This window comes from Dasypus novemcinctus, chromosome 5, assembly GCF_030445035.2.
Source record: "Dasypus novemcinctus isolate mDasNov1 chromosome 5, mDasNov1.1.hap2, whole genome shotgun sequence".
Classification (NCBI taxonomy): Eukaryota; Metazoa; Chordata; class Mammalia; order Cingulata; family Dasypodidae; genus Dasypus; species Dasypus novemcinctus.
Genome location: NC_080677.1, coordinates 25,930,259 through 25,951,746, shown reverse-complemented (window position 1 = coordinate 25,951,746; position 21,488 = coordinate 25,930,259). Strand labels below are relative to the sequence as shown.

Below are 21,488 nucleotides of genomic sequence, written 5' to 3'. Positions count from 1 at the left end.
TTAGTTAAATGTTCTCTTTAGTTAAACTAAGAAAATAGTTGCTAACATTTCTTTAGGAAATTGTGCACATCTGTTTGACTTCAGTGGATGAGATGTATAATGAATCTATAATTGAGATCATTAGAAAAGGCAAAAAGTGATTTTTTTTGAGTGTGAAAATGGGTATGACTGTATCTTAGTAAATTATATTTGTTCTTTTCTAGACAAAATGATTCTTAGATCATTGATGCTGCCCAAGATTACCTTACGAATATCTAAATTTTACCATATATCCAGGTATATATTACCTGAGTTATATTACAATACATATAATAACCACAGCCATACTGTGGGTAGTCAGATTAAATAATGAGATAGGACAAGATTTTTAAAATAAGGAAATAAACAAAAACCTGAAGAACAATTTGCCATTTCTTGATGATTTTTTGACTTCAGTGACACACAGAATTCTACCTAGGTATTTCCCTTGAAGTCAGGTAGATATGAGGAGAGAGCAGTTCACTGGGATTGAAGCAGATGTTGGAGCACCCTACTGCTCTCTTAGAGTATCTATCTCCGAGAAAGAAGTGAAGTAATTTATGCCAAACTTGTGATGTGGCATTTTTCTTTTCTCGTGAAAGGCACATAGGTTTAACTCTGGTTTAGAAATCTGGATTGGCAGAAAAGTTCTACATATTAAAATATCTAGTATTTCTTTCATAGAAAACAGTCAAATGCTTCATAAATCATATAGTTACCCTTAGTTCTTAGATGGTATTGTCTGTGGGTTCTACATTTTCATCTCCTTTTAAGCCCTCCTGAATAATCAACCAAAGCTTCAGGTCAGGTGTATAGTTATTTTAGTCCAATTTCCTGATTCAGTATAGATCAGAGAAAGCAGACAAGAAAAAAGTGAGTACAGCTTATTGTCTCATATATGAAATCACATTCCTTCAGGGAACTGAATAACTCTTTATTTTCAGAAAGTAGAGTAGTGCTTCAATGTAATTAGACTTTATTATGTGAATTCTGAAAAAAAAATGAAACATTTAAGATAAGAATATTTAGGAAAAATACTTGGCACTAGTGAAATTTCAGGAAATTGTTACCATAATTCTAAATTGAAAATTAGAAGAGGTAGTCAAATTTTATGGTATCATATATTTTTGTAATCATGATTGTAAAATATTTCTACATGGAAGCCATTTATTTTGAGCAATTCAGTAAAGTGTGATTTAAGAAGAAATATGCTTACCATGAGAAAAGAAAATTACAGACTAATATCTCCTATGAATATAATGTAAAAATCCTCAATAAAATATTAGCAAACCAAATTCAACACTGCATGAAAATAATTATACGCTATGATCCAGCGGGATTTATCCCAGTTATGCAAGGATGGTTCAATATAAGAAAATCATTTAATGTAATATAACACATTAATAGAGGAAGGAAATAAACCAAACAAACTACATGATCATCTTCATTGACAAAGAAAAAGTATTTGACAAAATCCAGCACCCCTTCTTGATTAAAATACTTAGAACTTTAGGAATAGAAGGAAACTTCCTCAGCATGATAAAAGGTACATATAAAGAACCCACAGGTAATAACCTACTTAGTGATGAAAGACTGAAATATTTCCTTGTAAGATCAGAAAGAAAACAGGGATGCCCACTCTTACCACTGTTAACCAATATTGTACCAGAAGTTCTAGCCAGAGCATTTAGGCGAGAAAAAGAATTGAAAATCATCCAGATTGGAAAGGATGAGATAAAACTTTCACTATTTACAGGTGACGTGATCCAATATACAGAAAATCCTGAAAAATCCACAACAAAGCTTCTAGAGCTAATAAACGAATTAAGCAAAGTGGTAGGGTACAAGATCAACACCCCCAAATGAGTAGTGTTTCTATACACAACCAATAAGCAATCAGAAGAAGAAATCAAGAAAAATCCATTTGCAATAGCAACCTCAAAGATTCAACTATCTAGAGATATATGTAACCAAGGTTGTATATGCAGGAAACTACAAAACATTGCTAAATGAAATAAAAAAAGACCTAGATATATTAAAGGACATTCTGTGTTCATGGATTAGAAGATGAAATATTAAGATAGCGATTCTACCCAAGGTGATTTACAGTTCCAACACAATCTGAATCAAAATTCCAACAACCTTCTTTGCAGAAATAGAAAAGCCAATCACCAAATTTATATGAAAGAGTAAGGGGCCCCGAATAGCCAAAGCCATCTTGACAAAGAAGAATGAAGTTGGAGAACTCTACACTTCCTGATTTCAAGACTTAAACAGGGGAGTGGATGTATCTCAGTGGTTGAGTGCCTGCATCCCATTTATGATGTCCTGGGTTCAGTCCCTGATACCTCCTAAAAATAAAAATAAATAAATAAGTAAACTTATTACAAAGCTGTGAAAGTGAAAACAGCATGCTATGGCACAAGCACAGACAAATAGATCAATGGAGTTGAATTGAAAGTTCAGAAATCAATCTTCACTTTTATGGCCAACTGATATTTGACAAGGGGGCATAGACCTCTCAATGGGGAAAGAACAGTCTTTTCACCAAACGGTGTGGGAAAACTGGATCTCCATTTGCAAAAGAATGAAGGTGGACCCCAAATCACATCATATACAAAAATCTATCAAAATGGATCAAAGACCTTAATATAAGAGCCTGAAAGCTCCTGGAAGAAAACGTAGGGAAGCATCTTCAGGACCTTGTGTTAGGCAATGGTTTCTTGGATTTGACACCCAAAGTACAAGCAACAAAAGGAAAAAAATAGTTAAAAGGACCTTGCCAAAATTAAAAACTTTTGTGTGTCAAAGGACCTTATTGTGAAAGTAAAAGGATAACCTCCACATTGGGAGAAAATATTTGCATACCACTTATCCAATAAAGATTTAGTATCCTGAATACATAGAATAATTTTTTCACTCAACAACAAAAAGACAAGCCCAATTAAAAAATGGACAAATGATTTAAATAGAAATTTCTCCAAAAAAGATAAACACATGTCCATAAAGCTCATGAAAAGATGCTTGACATTTGTTTTAGTGTCCTCAGCTGTTGAAAGCAGTTACCATGACTAGATTGGCTTTAAACAATGGGAATTCATTAGAATATGTAGAGATGTTTATTTTTCCCTTCAGTTTTGTCAGAGTTTGTCTCATGTATTTTGAGGCACCCTGGTTAGGTGCAGAGATATTTATGACTGTCATATCTTCTTGGTGCATTGTTCCTTTTACTAATATAATAATGCCTTTGCTGTATCCCATAAGTTTTGATAAGTTGTGTTCTTGTTTTCATTTGTCTTAATATATTTACTGATTTCACTTACAGTTACTTCTTTGACCCACTGATTATTTAGGAGTGTGTTCAGCCTCCACACCTTTGTAAATTTACTTTTTTCTAATCTATTATTGATTTCCAGGTTCATTCCATTATGATCAGAGAAGGTGCTTTGTATAATTTCAATCTTTTTATATTTATTGAGAGCTGCATTATGCCCTAACATGTAGTCTATCCTGGAGAAAGAACCGTGGGCACTTGAGAAGAACATATAACCTGCTGAATTTGGATTCAGTGCTCTGTATATGCCCGTTAGGTCTAACTCGTTTATCATATTGTTCAAGTTCTTTGTTTCCTTGTTGATCTTCCGTCTAGTTCTGTCTAGTTATTCTATCTAATGATGTGAGTGGGGTGTTGAAGTCTCCAATGATTATTGTAGAGATGTCTATTTCTCCCTTCAACCTTCCCAGAGTTTGTCTCATATATTTTCGGGCACCCTGGTTAGTTAGGTTCATAGATATTTATGAGTTATATCTTCCTGGTCGATTGTCCCTTTTAAGAATATATAATGGCCTTCTGTATCTCTTGTAACATTTTTGCATTTAAAGTCCATTTTGTCTGATATTAGTATAGCTACCCCTGCTCTTTTCTGATTACTATTTTTGTGGTGTATCTTTTTCCGACCTTTCACTTTCATCTGGTTTGTATTCCTAGGTCTAATGTCAGTTTCTTGTAAGCAGCATATCGATGGCTCATGTTTTTTTGTTTTTTTGTTTTTTTAATCCATTCTGTCAACCTGTATCTTTTTATTGGGGAGTTTAAGCCATTCACATTCAATGATATTACTGTAAGTGCACTATTTAGTTCCTCCATTTTATTGTTTGGTTTTCATATGTCATATCTTATTTTTGTCTGTCTTTTTACTCTTTTGGTTATCCTTCCTGCTATTCTTTCTTCTATATTCTCCTGTCTTTTTCAGGTTCTAAGACTTCCTTTAATATTTCCTGTAAATAAAAGTGGATTCTCTTTGGCAAACTCTCCTAGTTTCTGTTTGTTTGTGAATATTTTATACTCACCTTCATATTTGAAGGACAGTTTTGCTGGATAAAGAATTCTCAGCTGGTAGTTTTTCTCTTTCAGTATCTTAATTGTATCATGCCACGGTCTTCTCACCTCCATGGTTTCTAAAGAGAAATCTGTGCTAAGTCTTACTGGACATCCCTTGTATGTGATGGTTTGTTTCTCCCTTGCTGCTCTGAGAATTTTCTCTTTATCTTTGACATTTGACATTCTGAGTAGTATGTGTCTTGGAGTAGGTCTATTTGGGTTTATTCTGATTGGGGTATGGTGTGCTTCTTGGACATGTAAGTTTTTTTCTTTTGTGAGAGTCGGGAAATTTTCAGCTATGATTTCCTCAGATACTCTTCCTGCCCCTTTTCCCTTCTCTTCTCCTTCTGGAACTCCCATGATACATATGTTGTTGTGTTTTGTCTCCTCATTCACCTCTCTGAGCCCCTGCTCAATTTTTTCCCATTCTTTTCTCTCTTCAATTTTACCTGTTCTGTCTTCCATATCCCTTATTCTTTCTTCTATCATTTTGAGTCTGCTCTTGTATGCCTCAAGTGTATTTTTAATCTCACCTATTATGTCTTTCATTCCCATCAGTTCTGTTACTTTTCTTTTCAGGATTTCAAATTCTTCTTTGCTCTCACTCAAAGTCATCTTTTTTTTTTTTTTTTTTTAAAGATTTATTTATTTCTCTCCCCTCCCCCCACCACCCCGGTTGTCTGTTCTCTGTGTCTATTTGCTGAGTCTTCTTTGTCCGCTTCTGTTGTTGTCAGTGGTTCGGGAATCTGTATTTCTTTTTGTTGTGTCATGTTGTTGTGTCACTTCTCCGTGTGTGCGGCACCATTCCTGGGCAGGCTGCACTTTCTTTCACACTGGGCGGCTCTCCTTACGGGGTGCACTCCTTGCGCGTGGGGCTCCCCTACGCAGGGGGACACCCCTGCGTGTCACGGCACTCCTTGCATGCATCAGCACTGCACATGGGCCAGTTCCACATGGGTCAAGGAGGCCTGGGGTTTGAACCGTGGACCTCCCATGTGGTAGACAGACGCCCTAACCACTGGGCCAAGTCCGCTGCCTCAAAGTCTTCTTGATGTTATTTATCTCTATGACCATACTGTCTTTCAACTCTCATTAATCTGATTTTGAAAATTTGTGCTCATCTTGCTGATTAGTTCTATCAAATTCTGCATCTCTTCTGAGGCTTTGATATATTCCTTTTCTTGGACTATGTCTTCTATTTTCTTAGTATGGCTTGTGAACTTTTGCTGATACCTAGGCATCTATTAGGATGTAGTTTACTCAAATGCTCAATTTCTTTCCCTTTTGTTGGGATTTAGTGGCTGGAAGAGTGTGTTACTACTGCTCTTTAGTTCTTGGCTCGACCCGGATTGTTAGGATTATCCTGCTGGTTGCTCAAAACTGGGCACTGGACCCAGTAATTGGTTGTAGAGTTACTTCTTGGGGTGTTGAAAGGGAGGGTATAGAGGCCAGAAAAAGCCTCTCCTACTTATTTTTAATTTTCTTGAGTGTACTTCCTTGGTCTGCCAGCAGATGGTGCTCTATGGTAGTTCTCAGTTCAGTGCCTGGCCAGAGTGTATTTGTTGCAACACAGACGGAATCAACATGACAGAGCTTCCTGTCTGGAGGCTATGAACCTTGTAATTCAAACTTTCTCTCAGACAGTTCTCCAGTCTTCTCTGGCAGCCTCCTCTCTTTTCCCAGGTCAGAAATATTTCCACTTCCTTCTGAGTCCTCAACAATTAGTCCCTCTTAGTAGCAGAGAAGATTGGGAGGGTCATATATCTTTAGCCTCTGCTAGCTCCCAAGGCAGACAATGGTGCAGCCCCACATGGCCTGGAAGGGCTCCTGGGACACAGCAGTCCCAATTTGGGGCTCAGAAGCTGAATGAGCCTTAGGCTGTGTCCCTCTCTCTCCCTTTTCCTGGAGTGGTAGATCCCTAGATTCCCCTTTATAGTCGCAGGGCTAGATCCCCAAGAGTTTCAAAGTGTCTTTAGTGTAGGGGATGGTGCCTGCTGCAGAAGCTGCTGGTTTCAACTCAATTCTGTTGTTGTGATTTCTCTCCTTTGTTCCTCTCTCCTCTGAGCAGTGTTCAGCCTTTGCCTGGTGTCCTGAACCATAGTATATCTTGTTCTAGCAAGTATTTTATTAAAAGCTATATATACATGAAAGAAAATGAGTACATTAAAACAGTGTGTACTTTTACTTTCAGAATCACATAATCATTCTGTTAGTTGTAAAGGATCTTAACAGTTGTTAAGGATCTTGTTCAACCTTATAAATCCTGGAGGAAGCGTTTCTCTAATGTTCTTTTTTTTTAAAGATTTATTTATTCATTCCTCTCCCCTCCCCCCACCCCGGTTGTCTGTTCTCTGTGTCTATTTGCTGCGTCTTCTTTGTCTGCTTCTGTTGTTGTCAGCGGCATGGGAATCTGTGTTTCTTTTTGTTGCAACATCTTGTTGTGTCAGCTCTCCGTGTGTGGCACCATTCCTGGGCAGGCTGCACTTTCTTTTGTGTTGGGTGGCTCTCCTTATGGGGCGCACTCCTTGTGCGTGGGGCTCCCCTACACAGGGGACACCCCTGCATGGCATGGCACTCCTTGTGTGCATCAGCACTACACCTGGGCCAGCTCCACATGGGTCAAAGAGGCCTGGGGTTTGAACCGTGGACCTCCCATGTGGTAGACGGATCCCCTAACCACTGGGCCAAGTCTGCCACCATTCTCTAATGGTCTTGACAGACATTCTTGTAGGATTTTCATGGAGATCTGTGAGAAGGGCCTGAGTTCCTGAAGTAGACGTTGTACTAAGCTAAGCCCAGAAGCTGAATCTGAAGGACAGGCATACCAGTGGCTGTTCAAGGTGTGGAAGCAGCTGGAATAGGAACTGGAGATACCAATGGCCAGTCTGTTTGAGGAAGCCCACAGGATGGTACAAGAAGCCAACATGAAGCAGGTGGTGTTACAAAAGCAGATGAAGAGGGTGCTGGGCAAGATCGACATGCTGCAGGCGGAGTGACAGCCTTGAAGACTCTGGTCATCACATCCACACCAGCCTTTCCCAATTGTAAGCTCCATGAAGGTCAGGCCACAAAGGCTGCTCCTGCCTTAATAGCACCAGGAGTGCTCTCTGTCCACCCATCTCTCCCACTGTAGAATATGCCGTCATTTGGACAAGGTGATCAGGGCAGCAGATATGACCTTTTTCAGAGTTTAAAGCCTGGAGGGAATCACCTACCATGAAAAGTATGTGAGCCCATGCCTAGACTTAACAACATGGGAGCTTTCTGTGCTGGGGGACAACACACTCACCATCATGTCTGTGGCTTCACAAATGCTGCCCATGGTGAAGGTGTCTGCAATGAAGTGTGGCAGCACCAACAAATGTGCCTTGATGGCACTGCATCTGGCTCAGCTACCCTGAGAGCCATGACTACATCTTGGTGTTCTTTCCGGCAAGGATCATTGCACTGTGCAGCTTCTTCACTTACATTTGCTATATCCAGCAAGATCTGGTTTAGCAGGATATAGAGCCAGTATTTGGGGAGATCATCAGGCTGCAGAATTAGATGTAGTTCGCCAAGCTCATCTTCTTCCGTGAAGAAGCCTAGGGTATGGTCAAGGCTGGAGGGGGGCTCTGGACTGGAGCAAGCATTTGCTCCAGGATCAACGGACAAACATACAGGAAGACAAGATCTGGGAGCCAGCCCTGAGCTGGAAGGTAAATATCTGCCTGAGGATGGGCAAATTGCTTGGACCTAGAGGCAGAGTGGAGTCAGCAACAGACATCTATCCCAGGATAGATGGAGAAACAGACAGGCCTGGAGCTCATGAGGTGACTTTTCTCTCTTCCCCACTGAGTTCTGTAACATAGCAGGAGACATTCCAGAAAGCACCAAAGATCAAGGAGCATTAGAAGCCTGCTGGCTTCTAATGGAGTGAGAAAGTTCCCTACCTCCTAAGGCAGCTAACTCTGTTTATGAACCTTTCAAATTATTATACAATTCTTTTTGTGTGTGTGTGTGTGTGTACACATTTAGTTTTATTGTAACAAAGCAACTTGTACACTTGTAATGTTTAAAACTGAGCATCATCTTTCCTTTCCAGTGAAACAAAAAAAATTGAAAAATAAACAGGAACAAAATTATAATAGAGAATGCCAATTCCAAATAAGATCCTACAGGTTCTGCTGATTCTCCCATTGAGTGGTAGGGCTCAAGTCATCATTAGGAGAGAATTTATTTTAAAAGTGTCATCTTAAACTGCAAGGATGTCCGTTAAATATCACAATTAAACATGCCAAAGGAGAAGCCATGTTGTCAAAATGCCCACTTAACCCACCCAAACATCTCAAACCCATCCTTTGCTGACCTTTTATAACCCAATTTTTTAAAGTTTTTTTTTTTTTTTAAACAAGAGAAAGTAGACAGATACATGTTGGTAAATGCTAACTGTCCATATTCACACAGAGACACAGTGTAATCTCTGAGCCCAATATACAGAGAAAGGAGGAAAAAAGCTAGAGTTCTATGCACTACTACACAGGGGCCTAGGTCCCTGCAGCTTCCAGCAGAGCGAAGGGAGCAGAAGGTTTTTCTTTTTATGCACAGAGCATGGTGGTGTGTTGATTCCATAAAGTGTTTTTTGTTGAGATAGGCAGGGGAAAACAAGAATTTTGGAACAGAAAAGAGTTGAGATTCTTTTCCCTCTGCGTTCTGCACAAGGTATTTCCCCCAAAATAAGTTGAGAACCATGGTTTAAAGGAGAGAAAAGAGACCTCAAAAACAGGGCGACTGAGCACAAGAGGAAGAAAAAAAAAAAAACTGCAACTTGCTCCCAGGGACTGGAGAAAATTAAAAAGGGAAGGTTGGAATCCGTCAGTGTTCATTAGTTATTTTCTCCTTCATCCTCCTCGCCCTCATCATCATCTTCATCATCTTCTCCTTCATCCTCATCCTCATCCCCTTCTTCATCAATATCTTCCAATCCTTCTTCCTTCATCATCATCATCATCATCATCATCATCATCTTCTTCTTCTTCTCCTTCCCCTTCTTCATCATCCATATCAGGAACCAAATAGTACTGTAATGGATTTGGCCAAATATCATCTTTGATGACCTCTCCTAACTCATCTGTACCTGCATCAGAATGGTCAGTAAACCAGGTAAAGAAGCTTTCTGGTTCTTCATGCTCCCTCTTCCTGCTGGCTTTATTCTGTGTTTGACTTGAACGTTTCGTCAAATCCTTTCCAGATTTCCATTTGATTTCAGTTGACTTTGAGGATGGATCACCACTCTCATTCAGATGAAGTTCTTTGGAGAGAACTTTATTTTTGAAGTAAGGATTTTCATCAAAATAAAAATCCATTCTGTAAACTGAGTTAATATCTTCAAATTCTGTCACTTCAACTCTGGTCAAATAATGCAGCGCCTCTTCATCTTCTTCCCCAAGCAGTGCAGACACTTGTGGATGGTTGACGAATGTTGTTACCCAAAAATTTGGGATTTGGCCATCATTCTGACCTCTTCTGAAAGAATGATTGGCGGAGTTTATTATATTTCTGTTCTACTTTCAAAATCTCCTCACTGGCTTGTTCATTAAGTCTGTCTATTTCATTTTGTACTTCATCAGTATGTTCAATTGCTTCTTGCTGTTCTTTTTCTGAGGTCTCGTCGGCCCCGTCGTGGTTGGAGTTGAGCTCCTTTCTACTGACTTTGGCCGCCACCACAGACATGGTGCTGCTCCATGGTCGGGGGGTGGGGGCACGGAACGGGGACGGGGGAGAGAAGGGAAGGCGAAGGGGGGCAGTCAGGCGGCTTCCCCTCAAGCCACACGCGCTGGCGCTCACTCCTACAATTCTTATTTTGACTTTCCTCCTGTATTAGTCAGGGTTCTCTAGGGAAACAGAATCAACAAGAGATATTTGTCAATAGTATGCTATTTTGTAAGAGTCTCTCATGCAGCTGTGGGGGTGGGGTGCACAAGTCCAGGTTCCACAGGCAGGCTGCAACCAGGGGCTCCAATGATAGTCCGGTGAGGTTCTTGATGAGTTCTGGGAGACGTTGGCTGTCCAAAGACAAGCTGGGAAATTCTCACTCAATGCTAGAATCACTTCCCCTTTTAAGGCATTCAGCTGATTGGATAAAGCAGCACTCACTGCTTATGGCATTCTCCCTGACTGATGTAATTATAATCAGCTATCTATGATTTACCACTGCAGTAAAGTCAATGTTGACTAAAGTCCATGAATGCCCTTGTATTACAGTTAGCCCAGTGCTTGCTTGACCAAGCAATTGGGCACAATTGCCTCGCTGAGGTGACACACTAGCCTAACCATCACAGTCCACCCCTTGTCAACTCGGCAACCATATGCATTCCCTTAAACCATACTTAGTCTCTAAGTAAAAACAATAACAGACATGTATATATAAATATTTCTACCTAACAATGTTCATCTTTCCTGCATGCAACCAGAAATGCATTAATTCCATACAAAATAGGGTGCAAGTTCTTGGGTAATATTCACTCTCAAAATTGACATCCTCAGATATTATAACATGAAACTGATACAACTTGTTATATGATAAGGGAAAAGTTTGGGGAAGAAAACAAATTGTTTTGTGTACATATACAGTCATCATAATGAAACAAGGAGGAAAGATTCATGACCATTATAGTCCTCTTTTCTGTAACTGGTCACATGGTCGAAGTTCATATTTATCACTGTATTTTTCCACCACCCATTCCATGTTTCCATTACCCTCAGCAAGCGTTTCAGCTGCCTGGCTGGGTGACCCAAACTTTAATCCCTGAAAATTCTGGGCCATTGCTACTCCTGCTTGGATTGGGTTATGGCAGTTTTCCATTGACTTTAATCACAGGACGTGGCAGTATTAGGAGATGCCCTAGAGAATCTCCTATGTTACAGGCAAACTCTTCTTTACCCCCATTATGTAGATGCAATCCTACTTCCCCTTGATAGTCAGGATCAATCACCCCAGCCAGTAGAGTAATTCCCTTCTTTGACTGTTGATTCAGAGGTAAAAGGAGCCAAAAGTGGCCAGGGGACAGTTTTCACTTCCAGTTCAATGGAATCATTGTTGTGTTCCCTGGTGACAGCACTCCTCCTTTTGGGACTAAAACTTGTAAACTTGTAGACCAGCAGAGATTGAGGTTGCAGGGACAGGAAGCAAAAAATTTCCTAGTGGGTCACTAGGGGTAATAGTGAGGGGTACCACTCCATTTCTACCCCTTGATTTCTGAACCCATGGATCCTGGTTATGGGAGAAACAGCACTATAGAGTGGACACTGATTTAGAGCATACACAGCCTCTTGGAGAACATTGCCCCAGCCCTGCAAGGTATTGCCACCTAGTTGGCACCGTAATTGAGTCTTCAAAGGCCCTTCCACCATTCTATCAATCCATCTGCTTCAGGGTGATGGGGAACATGGAAAGACCAGTGAATTCCATGGGCATGTGCCCATTCCCACACATTTTTTTTGCTGTGAAATGGGTTCTTTGATTGGAAGCAATGTTGTGTAGAATGCCATAGCGATAGGTAAGACATTCAGTAAGTCCACGGATGGTAGTTTTGAAAGAAGCTTTGTGTACAGGAAATGCAAACCCATATCCAAAGTATGTGTCTATTCCAGTTAATTCGATGCCCTTTCCAAATTGGAAGTGGTCCTATATAGTCAACCTGCCACCAGGTAGCAGGCTGGTCACCTTGAGGAATGGTGCCATATTGGGAGCTGAGTGTGGGGAAAACAGATTGGGCACTCAGCAGTGGCTGTAGCCACTGTAGCTAAGTCAGCTACAACACTCTCACCTAGATCCTTGCTTCTTCTAAGCATGGAAGTAGGGGAATTGAATGATGATATTTTGTGAATCTCGATTGCCAGCTTGTGCCATGGACTGTTAACAGCCACTTTATTATTGGAAAGTGAATCGTCAGTACCCATGAGTCCAATTAGAGTAGAGAGCCAATTGTGAAACTCCCAGAACCACCTCAGATACCCCATGTTTAAGATTCTGTTACTCAAAACCATCCTGGTACCATGCTGTATTAGTTAGGGTTCTCTAGGGAAACAGAATCAACAAGAGTTATCTGTCAATAGTATGCGATTTTATAAGAGTCTCTCACACAGATGTGGGGATGCACAAGTCCAGGTTCTGCAGGCAGGCTGCAACAAGCAGCTGCAATGAAAGTCCAGTGAAGGTTCTTGACAAGTTCTCGGATACAATGGCTGTCCAAAGACAAGCTGGGAAATTCTCTCCCAATGCTGGAATCACTTCTCCTTTTAAGGCATTTAACTGATTGGATAAAGCATAGGTCATTGCTGATGGCAGTCTCCCTGATTGATGTAATTGTAATCAGCTATCTATGATTTACCACTGCAGTAAAGCCAATGGTGACTAAAGTGCATAAATGCCCATTAGAACAATTAGCCCAGTGCTTGCTTGACCAAGCAATTGGGCACAATTATATGGCCAAGTTGATACACTAGCCTAACCATCACACCCCCTTTGGAGCTTCCTTGCTGTTGTTAGCTCTTCTGGTACATGCTAGGCCATCACATAGTTGAAACTAGTAATCTCCTCCCTATGGGGAAAGTCCTGAAACTTTTGGGGCAAGAAGAACTTTAATGGAGTAGCCCTGGATCAGTGATGACAGAAGCATTGTTTACTCTTTCCCCCTCATTTTATCTTTCGAAGTCTCAAGAGCAACTTGGGGGCAAAGACTTTTGTCTTTATTCATGATTTTATCTCTAGCATCATGTACCATATTACATAAATTAACAAAAGAGTGAATAAATACCAGTCTGTGTTTAGGATGTTGGATCACAAGCTTAGCTTGGATAGGACTCTAGCTTTAGAGGACTGAATACTTTATTTGGCCATTGTCATTTTCCCTTCTACCCCTCTACATCTACCCAACCACAATTGTGCTCTCTCTTTTCTTCTAAAGCATAAAACCTTCAGTGACATATACAAACAAAGATAAAAGCTTTTATCTTTGATCTTGGCCCTAATAGCTTTGATGGGGAGAAAAAAAAAATCCTGTCAACACCATGGGCAGAGTCTGTGTCTAGAATACTACTGGAGTGAAGGGAGGGCTGGGGAAGCTTCAGGGGAAAGATAGAGGCAGTGAGAATCCCAGAGTGTTTGCCATGGACTGTGGAAGGCATACTCAGTATCTTTTATTCCTTATACAATTGAAAAAATAGGATGACTTGGAAATGAGAGGAGAGAGATTCTTGTATTCTGACGCAAGATGACAAATTGAAGTACTAATAACCAATTCAAGTATTTAATATATTTATCATTTGCCAAGGTCTCATGGGGACTCGCAAGAAATATTCGATATGTCCTTATGTCATGCTACCCTAGCTAGATCGTAGGTGCCTCAGTCAACAAGACTGAGTTCATCTTTGTACTTCTAACATTAATTCCATTAGGCAAATGCATATAATATATGCTCAATAGGTTAATGGAATAGGGGGTTTAATTGTAGATCTTGAAAAGTATATAGTGCCTTTGAAGGGATTAAAAATAATCACCTGGGGAGTTAGATAAGAATACATGCATATATATGGTTAAATGCCTAGTGAACCATAGACATAATAAGTCTCTCTCTAAATTCAGAGAGAGGCAGTATTGTGAGCTAATCTTTGGATTGCTAGATAGAGTTCCAAACCCTTCTCTGTTGTAACTTACTGATTAGATGACCTTGCAAGTTACTTAAACTCTTCTGAGACTGAATTTCTTCCTCTGTAGAATGATAACATTTTCCCCATAGTGCTGTTGGTGTTTAAATGAGAGAGGGTATGTACAGGATGCAAGATGGTGCATGGGATGTATTAGGCATCTATAGCCTGTAGGTAAGAATGAAGCCCGAACTTGAAGAATGGATAGGATTTAGACAGATGGGGAAGAAAGATATATATATCATGAATTGAATTCCTAGCTCTGCAATTTAATATGATTTATCACCTTTGGCAAGTCTCTGAAATTCTCTGTGTCTTGTTTTCCTTTTTTTAAAAAGGGATTGGGTTGCTGCAATCACGAAGTTAGGTATATGGTTAGTGCTCAACAATTGGTAGCTGCTTTTGTCACAGATGTTTTTGTGGTCACCATTGTTGTCATTATCATCGCTGTTATCATCAAAGTAGGAGATGGACAGGAATCTGGCTCCCCTCAAACTGAGATTTCAGATTTGGGAATGGAGGAAAACAAGATTTATATTTAGAGAAGGATCTGGCTACAAAATTTTTCTTCAGCTAAAAGAACAATTAGAAAAAAATAGACAGTTTTGACCATGATTAAAAGAGATTTAAGGATATTTAAGTTGGTCACAGTGTTCAGGATAAGGAACATTCTGTAGATTAAATGTATTTCATATCATTATTCTGAAATGAACTAGTGGTAACAGACGATACTTTTGTAGAGGGTTTCTTACCTTTTATATAAATTTTTGGACCAAAATTTGGATGTTTTTATTGTATTGAAACTGTTACTGAGAAAAATCAGAGTTCTTTTCTTCCTGATACACTTCCATGACCAGTTTCTGAGACACCGGAGTTTGAGAGAGAAAGAGTTTTATTGCTAGTGCATAGCAAGAAGGTCTTTCTACTGTCTCTCTGAACTGCAGTAATTCTAATAGCTTTATATATCCAAGAAAGACATGTTTATGCTAGTGAGTAATTGGGGGGTGGGGCTGGCTCAGGTTCCTTCATTAATAAACATTAAGGGGCTGTCTAGTGATCATAAAACTTAAGAGTTGTAAAGCAAGATGAGGGGGTACAAAACAGTGGTTAGTCAAGGTTTTTCAAATCACAAGATAAAGGCTATATAGTTATATACTCATTATCAGAGACCAGGGCATTTGCATTCTAGTTCAGCAAGTTTCAGTAATTTCAAGTATTTACTTTTGGCTATTCCACAATATACTAGAAAGTAAAAAGGAATCTGTATAGTGGTTCAGTAATAATAATCATCAGTCAATTTTTGACCCTTGGTTATAAAACCTGTTATAAGATATTTAGTAAAAAGCATTACTCTACAGTTTGCTACTGTGCCATGTCCCTTTGGAATTAGATTTGAAAATGTTAAGTGGTTGATACAGAAAGCAGTGTTAAAGCACTAGAAGCACTTTTATGAACAGTAGAAATCATTATATTAAAAGGAAACTCTTTGTAAGCTTTGATCCTTGTCAGTTTTGGTAGTTATGTCAGGGTTAATAATAGTTCATGTCGTTTCAGCTAGTAATTATGTGTTTTTAAGCATTTTTCTTAGTTGTTTTCTTTCTTTTAGAACGCTATCGTATTCAGAGTGAACGGTTTGAAGATCTTTGGCTCATAACAAATGAACTTATTCTACGCCTTCAAGAATATTTTGAAAAACAGGGAATTAAAGATTTTGAATGTTCTTTTTCTGGATCTATGCCCCTTCAAGAATATTTTGAATTAATTGATCATCATTTTGAGGTATGGATGTCCATAACCCATATCATCTACCATGTATTTAGTATACTGTATATACTATATGTAACATCCTAAATACAATATACTTTTATATTTAATATGTGCACTATAAACTATATTATATAATATATTATATATACACTAATAAGTAATCTTTCAGTATGTGAAAGAGATGCTATATAGGCCTACTATAAGAATTGTCATGTAGTCTACATGCTATTAGGCCATGTACTTTGATTTTGATTTGTTATTTTTATGTGGATGGTGGATTTTATGAATCAGTTTCTGCCCTCTTGCTGAGTTTGTGATCAGTTGCAAATATTTACAAAGTGGCTCCCTGGAGCTAAGCATTGGAACAGAGCTGATTTAATTCTCTCAAATGGGGACTTAATCCAATACCCCAATAACCCAGTGTTAAAACTATTTGAGTTCATCAGCAACCATTTGGCTAGCTAATTCTAGCAGGCCATAAATGAGGTGTGATTATAAGGTGAAGTGATTTTTCTTTTTCTTTTCTAATAAGTATGTTAGAACTTCTGCATCTGAATGACTGTTAACCACTTGAAATATTCTCCTGTACCTGGCACAATAGGTGCTTAGTAAATGCCGAATGTTTAAATGCCTAAATAAATGAGACCTGGCAGAGACTGTTGTTCTATTTTTGTATTTCCTCTTTGGAAGCACCTTCCAACCCCATGTTAGAGTCTCTTGAGTTTCTCAATGATATTAAATCTTCATCATTTGAGGATTAATCTTTGCAAACAGCCAAGGATCATGTTTTCTGAACAGATTGGATTAATGATAGTCACTGTTTAAAAAGTTCTAATGCATTAAAATAAAGTTATCAGGTTCACTTATTTGTTTTATAATCAGCTATATAGGCAATTTTTATAAAAGGGAAATTTCAAAAGAATTTTGAAATTTTCAATTTTTCAAATAATCACTATTCCCTAAAATTTCAAATAATCACTATTCACCTAAAAAGACTTATTCTCAGGATTGTGGGAACATGGCAGAGGAGGAAGCTCCAGGAATCAAACATTCAGCACAGCTACTGAACTGGTAAAAACTGTCTGAATCATATATTTTGAAATGCTGGAGTCTAGTAGAACACTGTGCAGCATCCAAAGAAGAAGCTGGGGGAATAGGCTAGTAAATTGTGGTACATATTGATGAATTTCACCCTTTGTGGAACAGCTGCCATGCCCTATTCTCCAGCTTTCTGGCAGGCAGCAGTGGGGTCCACAGCCCCAGCTCCTAGCGCGGCTTGCTGGTTCCAGGGTGGGATATAAAGACCTAGTGCTCCAAATTCTGGGGTGTGTGGTCTGATTGCAGATTACTACTTTTGATTAGCTATTTCATATCACAGGAGACCAGCTCTGAGGGCAGCCATTGTTCAAACTTCCCCAAGGCAAAAGTCACAGAGGAATCTTAAAGACTTCCTCAAAACTACAGAAAACAGTTAAAAGGCTACAGTAACTGGGCAAAAAACCCCACTCCTTCAAAAGCCATAGAAGAGGCCCTTGGTGCTATTATTGGTCCCTCCTCCATAATACAGGGCAAAGCCAGCTGGCGTTCTCATTGTCGGTCCCTGGCTCTTGTTCCAGAGGGAGCAGAATAACTGCTATGTGCAAACTGGGGTGCCTGTATGTCAGTGCCAGTGTCTCAGGTACAAGTTTGAAAGACTGAGCTGAGAAACTCGTTTCAGGCTTGCCCTCCCAGAATTTCTCCTGGTGGCAGGGAAGCAACTTGTAGACAGATGGAACAGTATGGAAAATGTTGGGTCAAGGTGTACTAGGGCAGGGAGACTACCTGCTTTGAGTCATGCAGTGGAGCACCAAGGAAGGGGTGAGGGTATATTTCAATGGGAGTTGAAGGAAGTTGAACTTAGGTGAACTGTGGGTTGGGGAATTTGTAGGGATATGAGTGAATATAAGCCCAGGGAGGGCAGCAGGCTTCATGGATCCATGCAGGGTCAGATAAGACAGAGAAGACCTTGCACTTCATATTTGCCTTGGGCTGATATTCATTTTTTTTCTTGGGGGTGGGGGAGAGGTTGACAAGGGAGTAAAGATTTTATTAAGAAACAAGGAAGCGAAGAAAGTACATGGTCTAAGGCGTGAATCATGGGCATACTGCAGAATAAAACATACATGTGGGGCCCCAAGTTAGGGCTTTAAAAAGTCTTAACCTCTCCCCCTTTCATAATGTTGAGGGAGAGGCTTCAGCTCTTTGCTGTTCTGATTGGTTGTCCCACCGGTCAGTTTTCAGGGGGCCAGTGGTGAGGCCTTTGAGGGTATCTGGGGCTTTCTCTTGACCCAGTGGGATCCCATGGGTCAAATAGGGTCTCATTTTTCCCATTTGGCTGTGATCTCACCGGGATCTTTCAGCAGCTTTCTTCTCAGGCAGTTTTGGGGTGGGGTCTCATGACCATGTAGTTGATATTCTTAATAGAAGGGCTAAGCTCTGAAGGCAACCACCTGCCAAAGCAAAGCCAATTTGGAAAGACTGTGAAAGGTGGTTTTTGCGTAGGTTTGTTTGTTTTGGTTAGCTTCTGGCAATCAAGAAAATCTCTCTCATAGGACAAGTTGGATACAAATTTATGGAACCCTGCTTAGGGACTAACTCAAAGAGTTAATACTTTAAAATATTGAAAGTGTGTTGAGGAGCAGATGTAGCTCAGTGGTTGAGTACTTGTTTCCCATGTATGATGTCCTGGGTTCAATCCCTGGTACCCCCTAAAAAAAAAGGTACAGTGTACAACAAGAGATTACAAAACAAAGAAATAGGAAATGAGATTCCAACCAAAGGAACAAGATTAAAAAAATTAGAACCTATCAATGAAGAAGACTAGACAGTAGTTACACCAACAAGGACTTTAAAAACATGACCTCCAAAATGCTCAAGGAGATAAAGGAAAATATGGAGGAAAAAACTCAAAGACATGAGGAAAACAATGAATGAACAGTATGAGAATCTCTTTAAGGTTCTCCATAGCACCCAAAAAGAAATATTAGAGGAAACGGACTTTGGCCCAGTGGTTAGGGCGTCCGTCTACCACATGGGAGGCCCGCGGTTCAAGCCCCGGGCCTCCTTGACCCGTGTGGAGCTGGCCCATGCGCAGTGCTGATGCGCGCAAGGAGTGCCCTGCCACGCAGGGGTGTCCCCCGCGTAGGGGAGCCCCACGCGCAAGGAGTGCACCCATAAGGAGAGCCGCCCAGCGCGAAGGAGGGAGCAGCCTGCCCAGGAATGGCGCCGCCCACACTTCCCGTGCCGCTGCCGACAACAGAAGCGGACAAAGAAACAAGAAACAAGACGCAGCAAAAAGACACAGAAAACAGACAACCGGGGGAGGGGAGGGGAAATAAATAAATAAAAAAATAAATAAAAAAAAAAACAAAAAAAAACAAAAACAAAAAGAAATATTAGAGTTGAAGACTACAATAATTGAAATAAAAATTTTCCCAGAGAGTTTCAATAGCAGACTGGAACTAGCAAAGAAAGAATCAGTGATCTTGAAGACAAGACAATTAAAATGATTTAGGCTGAGGAACATAAAGAAAAACAATAAAAAAGAGTGACTGCATCTGTGATGGTTAGGCCAATGTGTCAACTTGTCCAGGTAATTGTGCCCAGCTATTTGGTCAAGACAGCACTGGGCTAATTGTAATACAAGGACATTTATGGACTTTAGTCACCAGTGACTTCACTGCATAGATAGCTGATTACATTTATATCAGTCAGGGAGATTTATATCAACAGTGAATGATGCTTTATCCAGTCAGTTGAATGCCTTAAAAGGGGAAGTGATTTCCGCATTCAGAGAGAACCTCCCAGCTCATCTTTGGAAACTCATCAAGGTCCTTCATTGGACTTTCATTGGAGCCCCTGGTTTGCTGCCTGCCTGTGGAACTTGGACTTGTGCATCCCCACGGTCACGTGAGAGACTCTTATAAAATCTCTTACTATTGACAGATATCTCCTGTTATTTCTGCTTCCCTAGAGAACCCTGATTAATTCAATATCCTAGGAAGCCTGTGTGACTCCATCAAGTGTACCAATATATGCATTATGGGAGTCCCAGAAGGAGAGGAGAGAGACAGGAGCAAAAAGTATAATCAAAGAAATAATGGTAGAAAACTTCACAAATTTAACAAAGAAAATATGCACATTCAAGAAGCCCAAAGAACCCCCAAACCATGCCTAGACACATAGTAGTTAAACTGAACAAAGCCAAGGACAAGGAGAGATCTGAAGGCTGCAAGATAAAAGCAACATGTTATGTACAAGGACTATGAGGCAGTAGATTGAAAGCAGTATAAAGAAATAAAGTCCTCTGGTAAATGTAATCATATGGGTAAATGTAAATACCCGTGTTATTTTATTATATTTTTTTATATGTAGCTCCACTTCTTCTTAGAGGTGCTAAATTGCAAGTCCATAAAAATTAATGACAAATCTATGGTTTGGGACATGTAATGTACAAAGATATAATTTGTTACAAGTGCAAAAAAAGGTGGGGGTTGGGAGTGGTATAGGAATAGTGTATGTGTGTGCTGTCGATGTTAAGTTGGTAAATCAAATATGATAGTTACAGATTTAGGATGTTACATTTTAACCCCATGGTAACCACAAAGAAAATACATGAAAAATATTCCGAAAGATTTGAAAAGAGACTCAAAGTAGTAGAATACAAAAAAATCAAATAAACATAAAAGTAGATATTAACGGAAGAATTGAGAGTCCAAAAAGAATTAAGATTTACAAAGGTAAAATAGCAATATGCCAGAAGAAGGTGTTGCTTAATCAGCAGTTACTTTAAATATAAATGGACTAAACTCTCAGTCAAAACCTAGAGATTGGCAGAATGGATAAAAAAATGATCCAATTATATGTTGTTTACAAAAGACTCACCTTATGTTCCAAACATAATTAGGTTGAAATTGAATGGGCAGAAAAAATATACCATGCAAATAGTGATGAAAAGTGAGCTGGCTGGCTATACTAATATTGGATAAAATCAACGTTAAGTAAAAAACTGTTATGAAGTCCAAAGAAGGTCATATATAAAGAAGAAGGGGTCAATTCAATAAAAAAGCATAACAATTATAAATGTACATGCACCTAATGGCAAACCCACAAAATATATAAAGCAAATATTGACAGATTTGAAAGGAGAAATGGATGGTTCTACATTAATAATAGGAAACTTCAAAACACTATTTTCAATAAGGATAGAACATTATAAAAAGAAGATGAATAGGGCAATAGAAGAGTTGAATGATGCTACAAACCAAGTAGACATAACAGACATATACAGAACATCCAACAGCAGCAGAATATACATTCTTCTCTAGTGCACATCAATCATTCTCTAAGATAGACCATACATTAGGTAAAAAAAAAAAGTCTCAATAAATTAAAAATGAAATCATGTAGTATATCTGACCATAATGAAATGATACTTGAAATCAACAACAGGGAGTAATGCTAAATTCACAAATATGTGGAAATGAAACAACATTCTCTTAAACAATCAGCGGGTCAAAGAAGAAATCTCAAGGGAAATAAATACCTTGAGTCAAATGAAAACAAAACTATAGCATACCAAAACTTGTGGGACAGA

At 39.4% G+C, this 21,488-nt stretch overlaps 1 protein-coding gene and 2 pseudogenes across 4 annotated transcripts in view; 2 read left to right on the top strand and 1 right to left on the bottom strand.

The window, feature by feature from the left end:
* The window catches only part of BBS9 (Bardet-Biedl syndrome 9), a 591,858-nt gene that overhangs the window by 297,955 nt on the left and 272,415 nt on the right, over positions 1-21,488 (top strand). For all 4 annotated transcript variants that reach the window (XM_058296789.2, XM_071215094.1, XM_071215092.1 and 1 more), the window contains one exon: positions 15,693-15,865. In XM_058296789.2, the coding sequence (XP_058152772.1) occupies positions 15,693-15,865 (173 nt within the window). The remainder of the gene's footprint in view (positions 1-15,692; positions 15,866-21,488) is intronic.
* Positions 1,555-7,987, top strand: LOC139438950 (guanine nucleotide exchange factor for Rab-3A-like; annotated as a pseudogene).
* On the bottom strand, positions 9,073-10,116 carry LOC105746091 (protein SET-like; annotated as a pseudogene).